A 21,108-nucleotide genomic window follows, 5' to 3' on the forward strand; every position below is an offset into this window, starting at 1 on the left:
AGGTTTCTTCACTTTACTCACTTGAATTACCACCGTGCTTTTCACCTAATTGTTCTAAGGAATCTGTTTACCTGCATTTTACAAGGTTGTCTGTTAAGCTTTCTAATCACTGCAAGCATATCTCAATACCACATTCCTTCCCTCTAAACAATGTAACTGCAAAAACATTTCTATTCCCACAGGAGTATTGAAAAATAACTTACATTATTGTTATATATGGAGTAATAATTTGTGTCAAGAAGATGGTTGATATTAATAAAGAAGGGGGAGATGTGGGAGTGTAGCCATGGGGGTCAGCAAGCCCCATGGTTGATGATAACATCAGACTCTTAATGATGAGGCCATCAGGAATGTAAAGAGTTTAGAGGGAACAAAGAAGGGTGATTGAGGAGATGCCATGCAGTCTCAGGTTGCTTGTTCTCCAGCCATTAAGGCATGGAAGTTGCTGGGTGTTTGCTGTTGCAGGGCAAAGTTGTTTGACCAATGAAAAGTTGTTTTTGAAAAGAACTGCTGTGGGAAGAAGTGTATAAGAGGGGAGCCTGTCCTCAAGATGAAAAAAGACAACACAATATAATGAAGTTATGTCATCAGTAAAGAAGCAGAAAGAAGGAATGAAAAGGAACAGGCTGGCAGAACGGAGACGAGGACAGGAACAGGGATATTGATCGCCTCATGAAGATAGGTTCGGCCAAACTCAGCAAACCGCTCAGAGAAGCTTGTACAGAAAGTCGCTGGAAATAGGTGCACTGGAGCTGGAGAGAAGCTCAAGCTGAGAGAAGCGGACCCGCGCACACAACTGCACCTTGCTGGTAAGCAGTTGTGCGTTATGGGGAATCACACGTCCTTAGGAACAAAGACTGTCCTGGTAACCTTACAGCTTATTCTCCTTATTAACAATCAGACAGTTTATGATCCTGAAATATGGGACCAATTTGAGGTCAAGGTGTGGGACTCTGCAACTAAAAATGACAAGGTTGCAGTGGGATTGCTCGGCACCTGGCGAGCAGTCTCTGAGGCCTTAAAGAGCCATGTGGGACCACAGTCAGACACTTGTGTTTTCCCAGACAGTGAGGGAGCTGCGGGCTCCTTTACTGATCCGACTGCTACGCCATCGGCCCCTCTGCTGCTACAGCCATCGAAGGCTTTTGCTGTTACGCCCCCTGGTGACCTGGACGTGCCTTTTGACCCAGGCCCTATTGGCCTTGAAAAGGAGATGGATATGTTTCCCTTCGATCCGGGAAGAGTGGGATGCATGAGGCCCAAATGCCGAGTTGCTTGAAAACTTAAAGCGAGACATATTGTTCCCACGACTAGCCCTGGAATACTCCAGTGTTTGTAATCAAGAAAATGGAGACTGTTATAAGTCATGGAAGATATGGGAGCACTTCAGCCAGGATTACCAACTCCAGCTATGCTCCCCCAGTCATGGACATTGATAGGAATAGCATGGACATTGATAGTAATAGACTTAAAGGACCTTTTCTGATTGTACATATGTATAGGCGTACTCAAGTTTAGAGGTGTGTGTGTGATACTGAGCAACCACTGTTGCACTTTTATACCCAACAATACTGCCCGGATGGCACAGTAACTAGAGCATTGCAAGGGCTTACCACCCTTGCCAGTGAATTGGCAGAAAACTCAGGAACAGACACTTCCACTACCGGATGGTTGGAATCTTGGTTTGGTAAATGGAAGGGGATGGTAATGTCCATATTTACATCCTTGATTTTTGAATGAACCTACTTGAACCTACTTGTAGAACTTGAACCTGCTAGTTTAGGAACTAGTAGGTGTGCTCATGCTTGTGGGATGCCTGCCATTGCAATCGTGAATAAATTACTACTTCACTGAGATCCTCACCTGAGCCAAGTTATTGGCTATAGAGTGTTTCTCACAATATCTAATGCTATTCTGTTTTCCCAATCCATTTTGCTGGTGTCATCTAGTTGCTCAGCTCTTTCTTACACAGTCACCTGCACCCAGTAAATGCTTTTCTGTTGAATATTTATTTAGTACTTGTCTTTCTTCCCCCTCCCGCCCCCCATACATTGGGCATTCCCAAGAAGCAGCATGTCTGGTACTTCCTGTGCTTATGTTACCAATTCTGGTGCAAAAAAAACAACATTTTTGTTCCCACAACTGAGAAGGTGGCTGGGCACTGGGACACGCTCCACGGGGAAGCGGTCATGGTGAGAGAGGGAGTTAAGAGAATCCTAGTAGACAGAATGCTGACTAATGAATACCTAGATTATTGTATTAAAAACAGATGCTGCTTAATGTCTTTGCTTACTACTGTGCAAATCAACTGAAACAAGGAGTCTTGGGGCCTCTCACAAAGGATGGTTACCGATAAAAACAGAGATCCTGTCTCAAGAACAGGCTGAGACCGACCCTGTGGTTTGGACAAGAGCCAAGAGCAGCTGAGCCTGCACAAAGGCAGGGGGTCAACTAGTGGTGATGAAGAAGAGTTATCAGCCTTCATCCCCACGACCCCCAGAGACCACCACCAGGAGACACTATGCAAGCGCTATGCAAGATGAGAGGAGTTTATGGAAATGACTTCTTGGAGCTAATTTTAATATGAAGCCAGGATAGGCCATGCATATGTATACGCATATTGGGAAACTTCATGCATATGTAACTCTTTACTGCATATAACCATGGCAAGTTGCCGCGTTGGGGTGCACACGACTTTGGTGGGACTACCCCCCGTGCTGCCCAGCGCTGAATAAACATACCTACTTTACAATCTTACTGATTGTGGAGTCCGTTTTCTGCATGTCAATATCACCGAGCCTGGTGGAGGTCATGGAGCGCTTGGAAAAGGCTCCTAGACATAGGGTTTGGGTGGTCCTGTGAGGAGCCAGACTGGGTGACCCTTGGGTCCCTTCCAGCTGGGAACACTCTGTCGGTGCACCTGTGGCCCCTCAGCAGCGGCAGAGGCCCTGCGGACTGGCACCGAGAGAGATCCGGGCCCGATGATGGGTTCTTCGGGCCGCCTCCCCTCAGCCACCGCGGGGTTGCGCCGCTCCGCCCTGACGGCGCGAGTTGCCTAGCAACCCCCAACGGGCGGGGGCAGGGAGGGAGGGAGGGAGGGTAGTGCTAGGAAACCGAGGAGCTGCCGTCAAGCGGCATCGCGGCTGTCGCAAAGACGTTGAGGCAATGTCGTAAGGCGCGGCCCGACCCGGCTCCCTCACGCTTATGCCCCTAGCCCTGGAGACCACCTGCTCCATGTGGGGCTCGGGCCGGGTTCTCAGCTTCTCTTCCTCCCCCTCATTCTACTATGGCCCGGAAAACAGTTAGCAGGAAGCGAAAAGCGGCGGCGACTGCCGCGGGGCCCGGGGGGCTCCATGGGGAACAGGTAGGCTTTGGGGGGGTGGGCGGTGTGAGAGGAGAGGGACACTGGGATTGGGGAGGTGGCCGGAGGGGCCCTGAGGGGGGGGCCGTGGTGTGAGGGTGCCCTGTTGGGGGAGACGTCATGAGGTTCTGCCCCCCCGCCCCGATCCCGTTGGGTGCCGCTGCTCGACATGTAACCACCGTGCCCGCCGCCCCCAGCTCTGCAGCCATACACTGGGCCGACCCCAAGGCTGGCTGCAGGAGACCCACGGCCCCCCTGGTCCGTCTCCAGCCCCCTCTCTTAGCTGTGACCCCAAAACGGTGTGGCTGAGGCTGGGGGGGGGGGCGGTCTTCGCCTGTTTAAACTGTTGTTTTCCCCCCCTTCTTTTCTCCTGTATCCGTAAGCAACGACATCAGTAAACCCCTGTGGAGTGATGGGGGTATCGCTGTGGTGTTGCTTCTGTAGCAAACATTTGTTATTTCTATAAACTTTTGGAGACTGGCAAATCCAAGCTAATCTGCTATGGTATTCACTAGGGTAGCCACCTCAATTTCAGCATTCTGAATTTACAAGGGTAGTGAGGAGGTGGGGTTGCCCTTTATGTGAGGGAGCAATTAGAGTGTACCCAGCTCCACCTGGGGGAGGGTGAAGCACAAGTGGAGAGCTTGTGGGTGAGGAAGGCTAAAGCCCACCTAGAGATGAGGTTTGCAAAAGAGATAAAAGAAACCCTTCTTATTATCTTTTAAGTATGTAAACGGTAGAAGGAAGACTAGGGATGATGTGGGTCCCTTGCTGAACGAGGGGAGTGTCCTGGTAATGGGAGACATTGAGAAAGCGGAGATACTGAGTGCTTTCTTTGCCTCAGTCTTTGTTTCAAGGACCCCCCCCCCCCCCCCCGGGACTCCTCGACCCTGGAGGAAGGAGAAAGAGTCTGGGAAGTGGAGATCTCCCCCCTTGTTGACAAGGGAGTGGTTCGGGAGCGTCTGAGTGGGCTCAAAGCACACAAATCCATGGGTCCCGATGGGATGCATCCACGTGTGCTGAGGGAGTTGGGAGAGGTGATTGCCGAATCGCTCTCTATCATCTTTGAAAGGTCCTGGAGAACAGGAGAGGTGCCTGAAGACTGGAGGATAGCCAATGTCACTCCGGTCTTCCAGAAGGGCAAGAAGGAGGATCCGGGAAACTACAGGCCAGTCAGTCTCACCTCTGTCCCTGGAAAGGTGTTGGAACAGCTTGTTCTGGATGCCATCTCCAAGCAATTGGAAGAGAAGAAGGTTATGAGGAGTAGTCAGCATGGATTCACCAAGGGGAAGTTGTGCTCAACCAACCTCGTTGTCTTCTATGATGGCATCACCAGCTGGGTAGATGGGGGGAGAGCAGTGGATGTCATCTACCTTGACTTTAGCAAGGCTTTTGATACTGTCTCCCACGACATCCTGCTAGCAAAGCTGAGAAAGTATGGGATAGAGGAGTGAACAGTGAGGTGGGTTGAGAACTGGCTGAGCTCAGAGGGTGGTGATCGGCGGCACAGAGTCCGGCTGGAGGCCTGTGACTAGCGGTGTTCCCCAGGGGTCGGTGCTGGGTCCGGTCTTGTTCAACATCTTCATCAACAACCTTGATGAGGGAATAGTGTCCGCCCTCAGCAAGTACGCCGATGACACAAAGCTGGGAGGGGTGGCTGACACGCCAGAAGGCTGTGCTGCCATTCAATGAGACCTGGACCAGCTGGAGTCAGGAAGAAACCAATTTGGTCAGGAAGAAACCAAATGAGGTTTAACAAGAGCAAGTGTAGAGTCCTGCACCTGGGAAGGAACAACCGCATCTATCAGTACAGGCTGGGGGACGACCTGCTGGAGAGGAGCTCTGAGGAGAAGGACCTGGGGGTCCTGGTGGACGACAGGTTGACCATGAGCCAGCAGTGTGCCCTCATGGCCAAGAAGGCCAATGGCATCCTGTCGTGCATTAAAAGGGAGTGTGGCCAGCAGGTCAAGGGAGGTGATCCTCCCCCTCTACTCTGCCCTGGGCAGGCCTCACCTGGGGTACTGTGTCCAGTTCTGGGCTCCCCGGTACAAGAAAGACAGGGATCTCGTGGAAAGAGTCCAGCGGAGGGCCACAAAGATGATACGGGGCCTGGAGCATCTTCCTTATGAGGAAAGGCTGAGAGACCTGGGTCTGTTCAGCCTGGAGAAAAGAAGACTGAGAGGGGATCTCATCAATGTGTATAAATACCTGAGGTGTGGGAGACAGAGGGATTTGGCCAACCTCTTCTCAGTGGTTTGTGGGGCCAGGACAAGGAGTAATGGTCACAAGATAGAGCACAGGAAGTTCCGCATCAACATGCGAGAGACCTTCTTCACAGTGAGGGTGATGGAGCACTGGAACAGGCTGCCCAGGGAGGTTGTGGAGTCTCCTTCTCTGGAGATATTCAAGGCCCGTCTGGATGCCTACTTGGGCAGCCTGCTCTAAGGAACCTGCTTTGGCAGAGGGATTGGACTTGATGATTTTGAGGACCTGTCGTGGTTTAACCCGGCCGGCAGCTAAACACCACGCAGCCGTTAGCTCACCCTCCCCGCTCCCTCTCTGGGACGGGGGAGAGAAATGGAAAGTGAAGCCCGTGAGTTGAGATAAAGACAGTTTAATAAGACAGGAAAATAATAACAAAATAATAATAATAATAATAACAATAATGATGATACAATGGTGATAATAGGAAAGTAATAATAATATGTACAAACAAGTGATGCACAATGCAATTGCTCACCACCCGCTGACCGATGCCCAGCCTAACCCCGAGCAGTCCGGCCCCCTCCCCCGGCTAGCCACCCCTATATATTGTTTAGCATGACGTCAGATGGTATGGAATACCCCTTTGGCTAGTTTGGGTCACCTGTCCTGGGTCTGTCCCCTCCCAGCTCTTACTGCACCCCCAGCCTGCCTGTTGGCAGGACAGAGCGAAAGGCTGAGATGTCCTTGGCTTGGTATAAGCACTGCTCTGCAACAATTAAAACATCGGGGTGTTATCAGCACTCTTCTCATCCTAAGCCAAAACACAGCATTCCACCAGCTACTAGGAAGAAAATTAATTCTGTTCTAACTGAAATCAGGACATCTATCCACCCCTTATTCCATACCGTTTATGTCATGCTCAGGTTACACTCTTTTCCATACATTCTAATTAGTCACCTACAGTAGTCATAGTAGTGATAACATACAGTATTATATAGTAATTAACATGGTACAATTCAGTTCATGGGCTATTCTCACCCAGTATTAAATCTCCTTGAGGTACACACCGGACCTCTCCGTTCTTTTGCATCACCCACCAAGTGTATCCAGGTCCCTGAGCGAAAACAATTCCACGAATAGGTTTGCCTTTTCCTGAGGCAGGAGTAGCCCAGACTGTTTTACCCAGCATATTTCTTACATGCACTACAGGAACTTTATCCCCATCTACAGTACGTAACAGGTTTGATTGGGCAGGTCCAGCTCGGTTGGCAGATCCCCTAGTATTGACTAACCAGGTGGCCTTTGCCAAATGCGTATCCCAATTTTTGAATGTCCCAGCACCCATTGCTTTCAATGTAGTCTTTAACAGTCCACTGTATCGTTCATCTTTCCCGGAGGCTGGTGCATGATAGGGGATGTGATACACCCACTCAATACCATGCCCTTTGGCCCAAGTGTCTATAAGGTTGTTTCGGAAATGAGTTCCATTGTCTGACTCTATTCTTTCTGGGGTACCATGTCGCCATAGGACTTGCTTTTCAAGGCCCAGGATAGTGTTCCGGGCGGTGGCATGAGGCACAGGATATGTTTCCAGCCATCCGGTGGTTGCTTCCACCATTGTAAGTATGTGGCGCTTGCCATTGCGAGTTTAAGAGAGCGTGATGTAATCAATCTGTCAGGCTTCTCCATATTTATATTTCAGCCATCGTCCTCCATACCAAAGAGGCTTTGACCGTTTGGCTTGCTTGATTGCAGCACATGTTTCACAGTCATAAATAACCTGTGCTATAGCGTCCATGGTCAGGTCCACCCCTCGATCACGAGCCCATCTGTATGTTGCATCTCTACCTTGATGGCCTGAGGTGTCATGGGCCCATCGGGCTATAAATAATTCACCTTTATGCTGCCAATCCAGGTCCACCTGAGCTACTTCAATCTTAGCAGCCTGATCCACCTGCTGGTTGTTTTGATGTTCTTCAGTAGCCCGATTCTTGGGCACATGAGCATCTACGTGACGTACTTTCCTCTTCCAGGTTCTCCACCCGAGCAGCAATGTCTTGCCACAAAGCAGCAGCCCAGATGGCTTTGCCCCTACGCTGCCAGTTGTTTTGCTTCCATTGCTGTAACCATCCCCACAGGGCATTTGCTACCATCCATGAATCGGTGTAGAGATAGAGAACTGGCCATTTTTCTCGTTCAGCAATGTCTAAAGCCAGCTGAATGGCCTTCACTTCTGCAAACTGACTCGATTCACCTTCTCCCTCAGCAGCTTCTGCAACTCGTCGCATAGGACTCCATACAGCAGCCTTCCATCTCCGATGCTTCCCCACAATACGACAGGACCCATCAGTGAACAGGGCATATTTCTTTTCATTCTCTGGTAACTGGTTGTACAGTGGGGCTTCTTCAGCACGACCCACCTCCTCCTCTGATGATATCCCAAAGTATTTGCCTTCTGGCCAGTCCATAATCACTTCCAAGATTCCTGGGCGACTGGGGTTTCCTATTCGAGCCCGCTGAGTGATCAATGCAACCCACTTGCTCCACGTAGCATCAGTTGCATGATGCGTAGAAGAGACCCTTCCCTTGAACATCCAGCCTAGTACCGGCAATCGGGGTGCTAGGAGGAGCTGCGCTTCAGTACCGACCACCTCCGAAGCAGATCAAAATCCTTCATATGCTGCCAATATCTCCTTTTCAGTTGGAGTATAGCGGGCCTCAGATCCTCTGTATCCCCGACTCCAAAACCCCAGGGGCCGACCTCGAGTTTCCCCAGGTTCTTTCTGCCAGAGGCTCCAGGTGGGGCCGTTCTCCCCGGCTGCAGTGTAGAGCACATTCTTTACATCTGGTCCTGTTCGAACTGGCCCAAGGGCTACTGCATGGACTATTTCCTGCTTGATTTGTTCAAAGGCTTGTCGTTGTTCAGGGCCCCATTCAAACTCATTCTTCTTACGGGTTACTTGGTAGAGCGGGTTTACAATCAGACTGTAATTTGGGATGTGCATTCTCCAAAACCCCACAACACCTAGGAAAGTCTGTGTTTCTTTTTTGTTAGTTGGTGGAGACATAGCTGTTATTTTGTTGATCACATCCATTGGGATTTGATGACGTCCATCTTGCCATTTTATTCCTAAAAACTGGATCTCTCGTGCAGGTCCTTTGACTTTATTTTGTTTTATGGCAAAACCGGCTTTCAGAAGGATTTGGACTATTTTCTTCCCTTTCTCAAAAACTTCCTCTGCTGTGTTACCCCACACAATAATGTCATCGATGTACTGCAGGTGTTCAGGAGCTTCCCCCTGCTCTAGCGCAGACTGGATCAGCCCATGGCAAATGGTAGGGCTGTGTTTCCACCCCTGGGGCAGCCGATTCCAAGTATATTGGACTCCCCTCCAAGTGAAGGCAAATTGTGGCCTGCACTCTGCTGCTAGAGGGATGGAGAAAAATGCATTAGCGATATCAGTTGTGGCGTACCACTTGGCTGCCTTCGATTCAAGTTCGTACTGAAGTTCCAGCATGTCCGGCACTGCAGCACTCAGTGGTGGCGTCACTTCGTTCAGGCCACGATAGTCCACTGTTAGTCTCCACTCGCCATTAGACTTTCGCACTGGCCATATGGGACTATTGAAAGGTGAATGAGTCTTGCTGATCACTCCTTGGCTCTCCAATTGACGAATTAGCTTATGGATGGGAATCAGGGAGTCTCGGTTAGTGCGATATTGCCGCCGGTGCACAGTTGTGGTAGCGATTGGCACTTGCTGTTCTTCGACCCTCAGCAACCCCACAACAGAGGGGTCCTCTGAGAGACCAGGCAAGGTAGATAATTGTTTAATGCCTTCTGTCTCTAAGGCAGCTATACCAAAAGCCCACCGGAACCCTTTTGGGTCCTTGCAATATCCTCTTCTAAGATAGTCTATGCCAAGGATACATGGAGCATCCGGGCCAGTCACAATGCGGTGCTTTTCCCACTCATTCCCAGTCAGACTCACTTCAGCCTCCAATACAGTCAACTGCTGAGATCCCCCTGTCACTCCACAAATATAGATGGGCTCTGGTCCTTTATATCTCGATGGCATTATAGTACATTGTGCACCGGTGTCTACTAAAGCCTTATACTTCTGTGCATCTGACGTGCCAGGCCATCGAATCCACACAGTCCAATAAACTCGATTGTCCCTTTCCTCCCCCTGGCTGGAGGCAGGGCCCCTCTAATCCTGGTCAGAATCTTCTTCATTTCTGTGTTTGAAGGACTGTCTGCTGGAAGTTGGAGCAGCAAACTTTTCAGAGAATCCCTTTTTCTTGATTGTTTTCTTTTGCAACTCACGTACCCGTGCCTCTAGGGTCGCAGTAGATTTTCCATCCCATTTTCTCATGTCCTCTCCATGGTCTCGTAAGTAAAACCACAGGGTGGCACGGGGTGAGTACCCACCATATCGTCTTCCTTGTGTGGATGAACGCCTACCCCTGATAGCTGAGACACTGCTTTGTACAGGTGCAGAGGAGAATAATCTCTCTTCAAGTTGGTGAACCTTTTCAGAAAGTTTCCCCCAAGTGTTCTCTTTTGGTCGGTGGACACTGGTTGGTTCAGGTGGGGAGGATGATAGATTCTCTTCAAGTTGGTGAACCTTTTCAGAAAGTTTCTCCACAGCTGAGACGCAGGCCTGTAAGGAAGAAGAGAGACTTTCTTCGTACTGCCGGAGTTGTTTAGCCGCTTCATCCACTGTGGGTTCCTCATCCTCTTTCCAGGCCATTATTGCCAATGAGCTGGCATATGATGATGGTGCACTCCGTACAAACTTCCGCCACATGGGTCGTGTACACCTGACTTCATCTGGATCTTTGGATGTTTGTCTGAGGTCTGGATCCTCATAAATCACTTCCCGTACGGCTAATTCCCTCAGGTACTGGATTCCCTTCTCCATAGTGGTCCACTTGCCTGGTAGACATAAAAGTTCTTCCTTGAAGGGATACCTTTCCCTCACAGCTGAGAGGAGACGCCTCCAGAGGCTGTGAGATTGTGCTCCATTTGCAATTGCTTTGTCAATGCCAGCGTCTCTAGCAAGGGATCCCAGTCGCTTGGCTTCCCTGCCGTCTAATTCCACACAATTGGCTCCAGAGTCCCAGCATCGGAGCAGCCAGGTGACAAGCTGCTCACCTATACAGCGACCAAAATCTTTTTGCACATCTCGTAACTCACGCTCGTTTAGGCTTCGGGTAGTTACTGTTGATTTTTCGGCATCCTCATCTTCCTCCTCCTGAACCCTTGATGGCCCAGCGTCGTCGTCGTCTCCGTTGTCTCTATACCTAGATTTGGCAGAAGACTCTCTGCGTTCTAAACGACCTGAATCTCTATACCATTTTTTCACCTTCTCTACAGGGGCAGCTTGCACTGCTACTGCTCGTTTCTCTGACCTTGTTACAGGGTCTGCCACAGAGGTTGGAATACCCTCTGCAGGGTCAACTTGCACTGCTACAGCTCGTTTCTCTGACCTTGTTACAGGGTCTGCCACAGGGGTTGGAATAGCCGCAGGGTCTGTCACTAAGTTGATAGCAGTATCAATGGTAGCTCGATAGGCATGAGCCAGGCCCCAGCATGTTACAATGATTTGTGTCACTTTGGAACTGCCAGAATCATGACACCTTTTTCTCAAGCATTCTGCCAGTTTTTGAGGATTTTGCAGTTGTTCAGGGGTGAATTTCCAAAACACTGGGGGTGCCAACTGCTCTAGATGCCTGCCCATATCCTCCCATACTCCCTGCCACCCACAACTATACTGCCTCCGGGCAGATCTCCGGATGAGCTTCCTAAGTAGTTGTTTAATTTTAAGCAGAACCTGAAGCGCATTCAGGAGGCAGAACAACAGGACTATGCTGGTCTGAGTATCCCAAGGATATTCAATATCTTGGAGAGCTATTGTAATAAACTCGGAGGATAAGAGGGAGGTGAAGGAGGAAGGCATAGTGATCCAGGAGGATACAGGGGTGGTGAAGGAGAAAGGGAGAGTAATCGAGTAAGAAAAAATATCTTCCCCTTTCCCCTCCACAGATTGACTCCCTAATGGGAAAAAACAATAGGTATAATTGCTAATAGTTTCCAAGATACAGTTTCCAAAATACAGAGTCGACGATGTTACTGAGTACAAATACCAAGTTAGAGTCATGACCAGATATCTCATCGTCTCATAAGCCATTGCTACAACACTCAGTACCATAATGATCTGAAACCAGGGCCCGGAGAGGATAAACAACATGACAGAGAGCAAGTACGGAAAATAATGTACTATAATACTCAATTTGGAAAACAGGCGCAGCAGAGTTGAGATTAAAGTGATCAGCATTATGACAAGTGACTATTAAGCAGGTCTAATACTTACACCAATTTTAGTTTAACACACTGTGGTCAGATCTGCCGTTATCTCAACCTTTCGAGCCCCACGTTGAGCGCCAAAAAGACTGTCGTGGTTTAACCCGGCTGGCAGCTAAACACCACGCAGCCGTTCGCTCACCCTCCCCCCTCCCTCTCTGGGACGGGGGAGAGAAATGGAAAGTGAAGCCTGTGAGTTGAGATAAAGACAGTTTAATAAGACAGGAAAATAATAATAACAATAATAACAATAATGTTACAATGGTGATAATAGGAAAGTAATAATAATATGTACAAACAAGTGATGCACAATGCAATTGCTCACCACCCGCTGACCGATGCCCAGCTTAACCCCGAGCAGTCTGGCCCCCTCCCCCCAGCTAACCACCCCTATATATTGTTTAGCATGACGTCAGATGGTATGGAATACCCCTTTGGCTAGTTTGGGTCACCTGTCCTGGGTCTGTCCCCTCCCAGCTCTTACTGCACCCCCAGCCTGCCTGTTGGCAGGACAGAGCAAAAGGCTGAGATGTCCTTGGCTTGGTGTAAGCACTGCTCTGCAACAATTAAAACATCGGGGTGTTATCAGCACTCTTCTCATCCTAAGCCAAAACACAGCATTCCACCAGCTACTAGGAAGAAAATTAATTCTGTTCTAACTGAAACCAGGACAGGACCCTTCCAACCCCTACGATTCTGTGACTCTGTGAAGGGTGCTGCTTTAAGTTCCTCTAACTTCCACGTTTATTTTTCACAGTATGGGTGGGATCACTCTGTTCACAAAAGGAAAAGGCTCCCCCTGGTGAAGCGGTCCTTGGTGTACTACCTGAAAGGTAGAGAGGTGTGGATGCAGAATGAGTCCAGCTATCACCGCTTGTTGCATGAATATGCAGCCCAGCAGCTTCCCAGTGTTCTGAAGGAGAGAGAGTTTCACCTTGGAACCCTTAATAAAGTGTTTGCTTCCCAGTGGCTGAACCACCGACAAGTGGTGTGCGGGACAAAATGCAACACAGTAAGTGCCACCTCACTTGCTCCTCTTTCCCTTGCTTGTTACTTTCTCTTCTTCCATTTGTCTATAGTCCAAGCATGTGGGCTGACAAGGAAAATGTTAGGAAGTAATTATGAGCAGAGTTAAAATGATACATGGTGAATTTTGAATTAACGTATTATTTATCTGTGGCCCATTCTCATCTGAAAGCATGGTTCTGCACATACATGTACATGTATGGCTGTGAACCAGACCGTAAGGCTTGTGCCTGTGCTCAGCATCTCTCTAATCTGCACAGGGCAATTGACTTTTTTGGGGGATGGAGTGCAACGGGGGGTTGAATCTTTCCTCTTGCCATGCAAACAGGGAGTTAGTGACTGTCCCTATGATTTCTAAATGATAAATATAATGTCGGACAGAATTTGCTCATAAGATGTTTTTTTCTTATTCATCATCCTCTATTTTGGTTTTACGTGTTGTTCTGTCCTGATGTTTAGGTAACTTACCTTGTTCACATAGTTTTATATGTTTTAACGAATGCTGAAATGGCAGGCTCTGAAACTGATTTTTGGATTTGAGAAGTTATAGGGGAATATAAAAATGGTGTCTCGTGATTAATAACTGGAGATCATACAAACCGGTAAATCTTTTCTCCTGGAGTTAGTGGTCTGGCCTCATTGGCTAAGGCTGCAATTTCACGTATTTATTTCTGATTAAATTAGTGTGGAATCCAGAATTTATTCTCTGCAGGTTGGTTAGTTCTGCTGAAATGAATCAAGTGTTTAAGAAATGTATAGATCCAGCATCTTATAATCCTCAAAGCGTATGAGTTGATGGGATTGTCTCTTTGCTTTCATGACTTCTGAGCAGAAGCTGCACTCTGTGGTCTGACTTGCAAGGGACAGAGATTTTTTTTTTGTTTTGTTTTGGATGTTCTATAATTATTTATAGTTGCACAGCAGGAGTGTTTTGTGCAGCAGCACTAAAAAGCAAGGCCTAGTTGTATAAACAGCCTTATGTGGTGGTTTTACTCAGGTGGGCAGCCGAGCTCCACCACAACCGCTCTCTCACTCCCCCTCTCCTCAAAGAGGAAGGGGGAGAAAATACAACACAGAGAACTCGAGGTTTGAGATAAGAAAGGTTTAATTAAAGGGAAAGGGAATGGGAGGAAAAAACAGAGACAAAAGAAGCAATCAGTCCGCGCAGAAGCACAGAGAGAGGAAAAATTATTCTCTACTTCCCATCAGCGAGCGGTGTTCGGCCACGTCCTGGGAAGCAGGGCCTCAAACGCGTAGTGGTTGTTCAGGAGGAACAGCCCCGTCCCCCACGAGAGCCCCCCCTTTTATTGCTGAGTGTGACATCAGGTGTTATGGAATATCCCTTTGGTTGGTTTAGGTCAGCTGCCCCAGCAATGTCCCCTCCCCATCACTTGCCCACCCCCAGCCTGCTGGCTCTTGGGGGCTTGAAAGGAGTCCTGATGCTGTGCCAGCACTATGCAGCAATAGACACAACACTGGAGTGATATCAGTGCTGTTCCAGCTACGAGTGCAGAGTACAGCACTGTGTGGGCTGCTGCAGGGAAAAGGTGACTCCAGCTCAGACAGACCCAACACACCTTATAACAGGAATAAGCCCGAAGTAGAATCTCTCTGCCTTCTTTCTCCACATGTGGTCGTCACCTCAGCTGGTCAGCAGCCAGCACCCTTCATGGAACAGCTTCCAGGGGACAAACACCTGCTGAAACACCAGCTCTCAAAATCTCGTTTGCCCTAACGAGATCATTGCAGGCTTTGTAGCACCACAACACTTTTGCTGTGTTCTGTAACTTGCTTAGTTCCACAGCAGCTGCAGCAAAGATAAATGGGCAAGTGTGTTGTGAACGCAACCTTGCAGAAATTGTTGGTGACCAAATAATCACGGAACTGAAGAGGGATTCAAGCACGTTGTCGTTAGCTCTGCAAATGCTGCAGGGAGGTATGTGCTTCTGCAGCTAGGCTTATGTTACAGATGGATGTTGCCTTTTGTTAGGCAAAATGTACTGATGGCAAAAATCAACTTCATGGTGAAAAATATATTAAATAGGAATAGTGTAGTAGCTCTAGCTCACTTGCTTTGCGCTCATGTTTAAGTAGAGCATTAAACAACACTTCAAGTACAAGAGTTTCTCTCTCATCTCCTGAGTAAGCAACCTAATAAAGATGAATTCTTTTGCCTAATCTCCTGCAGTGAAGCTGTGGCATTTAAGCTGGGAGTGAATCTAAAACAACTTGTCTAACTTTAATGGAGCTGCACTGGTGTTGCATGTAATGCAACAGAAAAACATAAACCAAAGCAGTTGTTTTAATCAAAGCTTAAGCGTGGCATGGGGAACTTTGAGCAGTTCATTTATAAATTGCCTTTGGCTATGCTGTGCCAGAGGTATTCACTGTTATAAATGACTGAGTCCCAAATAGGGTTACAATCAAAGTTTACAATTTATTAAAGGAATAGAGGTAAGCAAACAGCGCTGGGTGCGCCGGGAGTCTCTGCTCCACCAAGACACGCACCTCACCCCCACCAGAGTCCCCTTTTTTATAGCTTGGTTGTTCTGGGTGTACGTGGCATATCCTGGTATGTCCTGCGGTTGCACGTACTGTTGCTAGGGGGTCATCTCGGAGCTCTTGGTGGTCGTGAGGATGAAGGCCGTAGTCTTCCTCTGCGTTGCGGGTTTGCGATCTTGCTGAGCAAGCACTATACGTGTTCTTATCAGGATGGGCAGCTGGAGACTTTCCAGCTATACAGGGTTGTCACAGCCCCCACAAGCTTCCCCACTGGTTAGATTAACAAACTTATTATACAATAATTATTACATTCACTGTTTTTAATAACAAAACAAAAATATGCTCTTGTCATAAGAGGAGGAGCTTTGCTTTTTTAGTCACCTCACAGTACTGGTCATCATAAACGTTGAAGAGAATATGGAGCTCTCAGTCAGTAGTTCACTTTTAATGAGTGTTATAGCTTGTTTCATTATTTTGGGCAACTTTCTATCCGAAAACATGGGGGTGGGCAAGCCCCGTGGTTGAGATAACATTAGACTCTTAACGATGAGGTCTATTGGGAATTGGCATAATTGTTCGATCTAAGCTTGCTTTAAGCAACCAGGGGTAGGCCTTAGAAATCTCAGGGCCTGCTGTAGCTGAGCAAACCAAGCTGCCAGAGTAACTGTGAGAAGCTCCCACTGCAATGACTCCCACATCACCCAATTAAGGAACTCAGATAATATTGTTATCAGCAGCTGGCCTCAAGGACTAGGTCTACGTGGCCGTTAAGCACAAAGGGGGTTGTTTTCCTAACTTCTAATCAAAAGGGGGGCTCTTTTCTTGCAGGTGGTGTTATTTTCTTAACGGTTTGTCTGAGTGCTTTTGACCAATAATCTTGTGTGAAACACTGTCCACCCCTGTAAAATTCACTATAAAAGTTGGGCGATTCGGGCAATAAAATGGTGAAGCATGATCTGACTCTGCTGGTGTCTGTCGTGCTTTCGTCCGTGCTTCGCAACAAATGGCGCCCGAACAGGCTGAGACCTGAACTGGACCTGAACAGGACATCGCAGCGGGAGACCTGAACAGGGCCTGAACAGGACATCGCACCGGAGCAGGACATCGCAGCACCGGAGCAGACATCGCAGCCGAGCACGGACATCGCAGTGGCGTCGGGGCGAACATCGCAGCGCAGCGGGACACCAGCGGCGCCGGCACATCCGAACGCAGGTAGAGCAGGAGACCAGCGGCGTTGGGACCAGCGGCGCCGGGCGCCGGGACATCGGCGCGGCGCCGGGACCAGTGCCGCCGGGGACCAGCGGCGCCGCGACATCACAGCGCCGAGACTGAGACATCGGAGCGGCGCGGGACATCGGAGTGGACATCGGAGCGGACATCGGACCGGCGCTGCAACGACCAGACACCGAGCCGCAAACACTGTACAAAGGACTCACGGTAAGACACGGGGAAAGGAAACCGTGGGAAGCGTGGGAAAAGATCCGCGGGGAAGCGCGGGAAACGGAACCGCGCAGGGACGCGGGAAAAGGAGCCGCGGAAAACGCGGGACATTGAAATAATCGCGGTGCGACGCGGGACATCCGAGATGGAGTTGCTACGGGAGACCAGAGGCGTCAGTGGACAACGGTAGTCGACTCTCACCGTGTGGCGAGTCGGCACAGAGCAGAGGGACGGACATCAGGACCCTGCAGCCTGTCTGACGTAACCATGGAGGCAGCGGCAGCAGCGGCTGTGCTGCTTCTCTCTAGCATTCCTTTTATAAGAGGTTTATCTTGCAATGCAAAAAAGACTATTCGTCCCCAGATCGGTGTTATAACTATGTTTCTGGATAACATTCCGTGGGGTTGCCACATTCTACAGATTACTAATGACGAATTAGCTCTATTGCGGGGCAGGAGTGCAGAGACGCAGATTACACTGCCAAATGACCACCGGCAGGCTCTTTCACAAACAGCTTCTAAGGTTGCAGCCGGCACTGCCTGCAGACGTTACACTCTCTTTCCTAACTAGTAATCATGTGTCTCATCCATTTGTGGTGAATGGTCAGTGGCAAAAAGAAAAGGGGGAGAGTAAGGGGCGACAAAGACAGAAACAGTACCAGGAGGATGCCACTGACACTAACAGCACGGGTAATAGGAGTAGTATAAGTGACACAGGTGTGGGGCGGTGGCGGGCGCTGCCGCGCTGCGGGGCACTCTGCCTGCTGCTCGCCCTCGCCGGCCTGTGCACTGCTGCTGACAGTGTTAGAGCAAAATGTGAAGACTGCTCAGATGGCAGTGATGAGAGTGCTTGTGTGAAGAAGACGTGTGCTGAATCTGACTTTGTGTGCAACAGTGGTCAGTGTGCGCCAAACAGACGGCAGTGTGATGGGGATCTGGACTGTGAAGATGGGTCTGACGAAAGTGCTGAGCTGTGTCATATGAGAGCATGCCGGGTAAATGAAATCAGCTGTGGTCCTCAGTCAACCCAGTGTATCCCAGTGTCCTGGAAATGTGATGGTGAAAAAGACTGTGACAGAGATCCTGATTGCAAGGATGGAAGTGATGAAATTAACTGCCTTTCTCAGACCTGCAGGCCAGACCAGTTCAGATGTGAAGATGGGAACTGTGTCCATGGGAGTAGGCAGTGCAGTGGTGTGAGAGACTGTCTGGATGGCACTGATGAAGCAAACTGTAACAATGTTATTCAGTGCTCTGGACCTGGCAAATTCAAGTGCAGAAGTGGAGAATGCATAGATATCAATAAAGTGTGTAACCAGCAGAGAGACTGCAAGGACTGGGGTGATGAGCCCCTGAAGGAATGCATCATAAATGAATGTGACTGTCCAGCTGGGTTTGAGTTTGTAGACAAGAGAAACTGTGGAGACATTGATGAATGCCAAAACCCTGGTAGCTGTAGTCAAATCTGTATCAACCTGAAAGGTGGCTACAAATGTGAATGTAGCCATGGCTATCAGATGGATCCTGCTACAGGAACCTGGAAAGGGCCATACGGGTACAGAAATACAAATAACACCTGTGATTACAATGACACTGCTAAGCAGGGTTTAGGGGTTTATGGCACGGAGACAAGGGGTAACAACTACAGTGTTTGGAACAATTGTACAGCTTTGGCCTTACCTCCTGATGTTTTTCTGATTTGTGGGGATAGGGCCTGGCAAGGTATCCCTGCAAATGCTATCAGATGTCCATGTTACTTAGATAAACTCATTGTATTTGCTCCTAGCTTGTTACAGTTGCGTGAGATCACCAGACATAAATGGGCATTGCTTGCACCGGATTGCAATGATAATGTTGAATTGTGTGGGGTTGCAGCTAGAGCGGCATTGGCAATTTTAGTGCCTGGAGTGGCATCTGCAGCCGCACGTAACAACTGCTTGGCTGTGGGGATCGGCTGTGGTGTGGACACCCCTAGGTGCACCCTGAGCGTTTTGTTCGGAGGGGACTCCACTCTCAGCTGCTCACCGCAGGAGCAGACAAAGATCTCCTGAAGCTGCAGACAAACAGTATGTTTTCAGCTGCTGGAGGGATACTAACTGGAGTGTTAATAATTGTATGTGTTATTCTTAAATGTCCAGGTATTTTGTGTTGAAAGTATTTGTGTAAGGGTAAGGTTTTAAAACAAAGTGTTGCAAGTCATTTCACGAGGAACACAATGAGAGACAATACTTGTTTGTTTGCTTATCATTCTAAATTATGTTCTTGTGGTATGATTGAGAGTGAGATGTGCCAGAGGCCTCTGGGTGTGCGATTGTGCTCTGTATGTGTGATTGTACTGTGTGAATGAGAGCGTGCTTTTGCCATAGTGCAGGTCATTGCCTTAGTGCAGGTTTGCCACAGTGCAGGTTATTGCCTTAGTGCAGGTTATTGCCGTAGTGCAGGATTCCGGAATATGGCCCTAGTACAGGTTATCATTGCCATAGTGCAGGATTCCGGAATATAGCCATAGTTCAGGTTATTGTTGCCATAGTGCAGGATTCCGGAATATAACCATAGTGCAGGTTATTGTTGCCATAGTGCAGGATTCCGGAATATAGCCTTAGTACAGGTTATTGTTGCCACAGTGCAGGATCCCGGGATATAACCATAGGGCAGGCTAAAAGCATAGGAAATTGGTGCCGGCAAAAATCAGAAGAAATGGATTTATTACAGCGCTGTTAGAAAAACGGGGAGTCAATTTTAAGCAACTAGCAGGGCTAGTTGTGATCGGTTGAGCAAAATCAAGTTTCACTAGTACGGAGTCATTGTTTGAAGTAGCCACTTGGAGAAATTTAAGGGAATGTACTGTTTAGACCTTTTCAACTCACAAATTCATTACTTTCCTGAAAGAGCACATGAGAAAGAGTCAATATGGTATCAATCCTTTCAATCAATGGTTCACTGATTTGTTTGAAACAATGCATAGATGGTTACTGGGATTAGTCAAAGGGGGATTAAGGATTCTGTTCATTGTGGTGTCAATCATCATTACACGTAGTATTGTGATAAATGTGGTTAAAGGGTTACTTGCAAAAAGTTATAGGGATTTTGAAGTGGTGCCAGAAACAGGTACCCAGTGGATCACTGCAAAGTGGACTGAAGCAGTTTTAGAATCTGCACACGCTGAAGACGACCATGAAGAGATTCCTGATAATCATTCTGACAATGACATGGGCTGTGACACCTCAAGGACTGTCAAGAACAGCCTTTGATCACCATCAAGTGATTAGGTTTAAGTGTGTTACTATTAAGTTGTGTTACTTACTATCAAATTGTGTTACCATTAAGTGCTTACAGTAATTGTAGTGTTATTAGGATTAAGTTATATAGTTGTGTTATGTTATGTATTTGACATCTGCTGTAAAACCAAGTACTGCTTGTACAAAAAGAAAACGGGGGAATTGTTGGGAATTGGCATAATTGTTCGATCTAAGCTTGCTTTAAGCAACCAGGGGTAGGCCTTAGAAATCTCAGGGCCTGCTGTAGCTGAGCAAACCAAGCTGCCAGAGTAACTGTGAGAAGCTCCCACTGCAATGACTCCCACATCACCCAATTAAGGAACTCAGATAATATTGTTATCAGCAGCTGGCCTCAAGGACTAGGTCTACGTGGCTGTTAAGCACAAAGGGGGTTGTTTTCCTAACTTCTAATCAAAAGGGGGGCTCTTTTCTTGCAGGTGGTGTTATTTTCTTAACGGTTTGTCTGAGTGCTTTTGACCAATAATCTTGTGTGAAACACTGTCCACCCCTGTAAAATTCACTATAAAAGTTGGGCGATTCGGGCAATAAAATGGTGAAGCATGATCTGACTCTGCTGGTGTCTGTCGTGCTTTCGTCCGTGCTTCGCAACAGAGGTCATCAGGAATATAAGAGTTTAGAGGGAACAAAGAAGGGTGATTAAGGAGATGCCATGCAGTCTCAGGTTGCTTGTTCTCCAACTGTTAAGGCATGGAAGTTTCTGGGTGTTTGCTGTTGTTGTTACATTCAAAGTTGTTTGACCAATGAAAAGTTGTTTTGAAAAGAACTGCTGTGGAGAGAAGGGTATAAGAGGGGAGCCTGCCCTCAAGATAAAAAAAAAAAAAAAGGCAACACGATATAATGAAGTTATGTCATCAATAAAGAAGCAGAAAGAAGGAATGAAAAGGAACAGGCTAGCAGAATGGAGACCAGGAT

General features: G+C 48.2%; 1 protein-coding gene across 1 annotated transcript in view; it reads left to right on the plus strand.

Moving 5' to 3' along the window:
- The first annotated feature begins 3,176 nt into the window (after nucleotides 1–3,176).
- LOC309889539 (DDB1- and CUL4-associated factor 12-like) overlaps nucleotides 3,177–21,108 on the plus strand; it is a 124,023-nt gene continuing 106,091 nt past the window's right edge. The window contains exons 1-2 of the mRNA XM_082782389.1: nucleotides 3,177–3,364; nucleotides 12,688–12,942. Of these exons, the coding sequence (XP_082638515.1) occupies nucleotides 3,287–3,364; nucleotides 12,688–12,942 (333 nt within the window). The 5' untranslated portion in view covers nucleotides 3,177–3,286. The remainder of the gene's footprint in view (nucleotides 3,365–12,687; nucleotides 12,943–21,108) is intronic.

Source organism: Aythya marila, assembly GCF_965140915.1.
Source record: "Aythya marila genome assembly, chromosome: W".
Classification (NCBI taxonomy): domain Eukaryota; kingdom Metazoa; phylum Chordata; class Aves; order Anseriformes; family Anatidae; genus Aythya; species Aythya marila.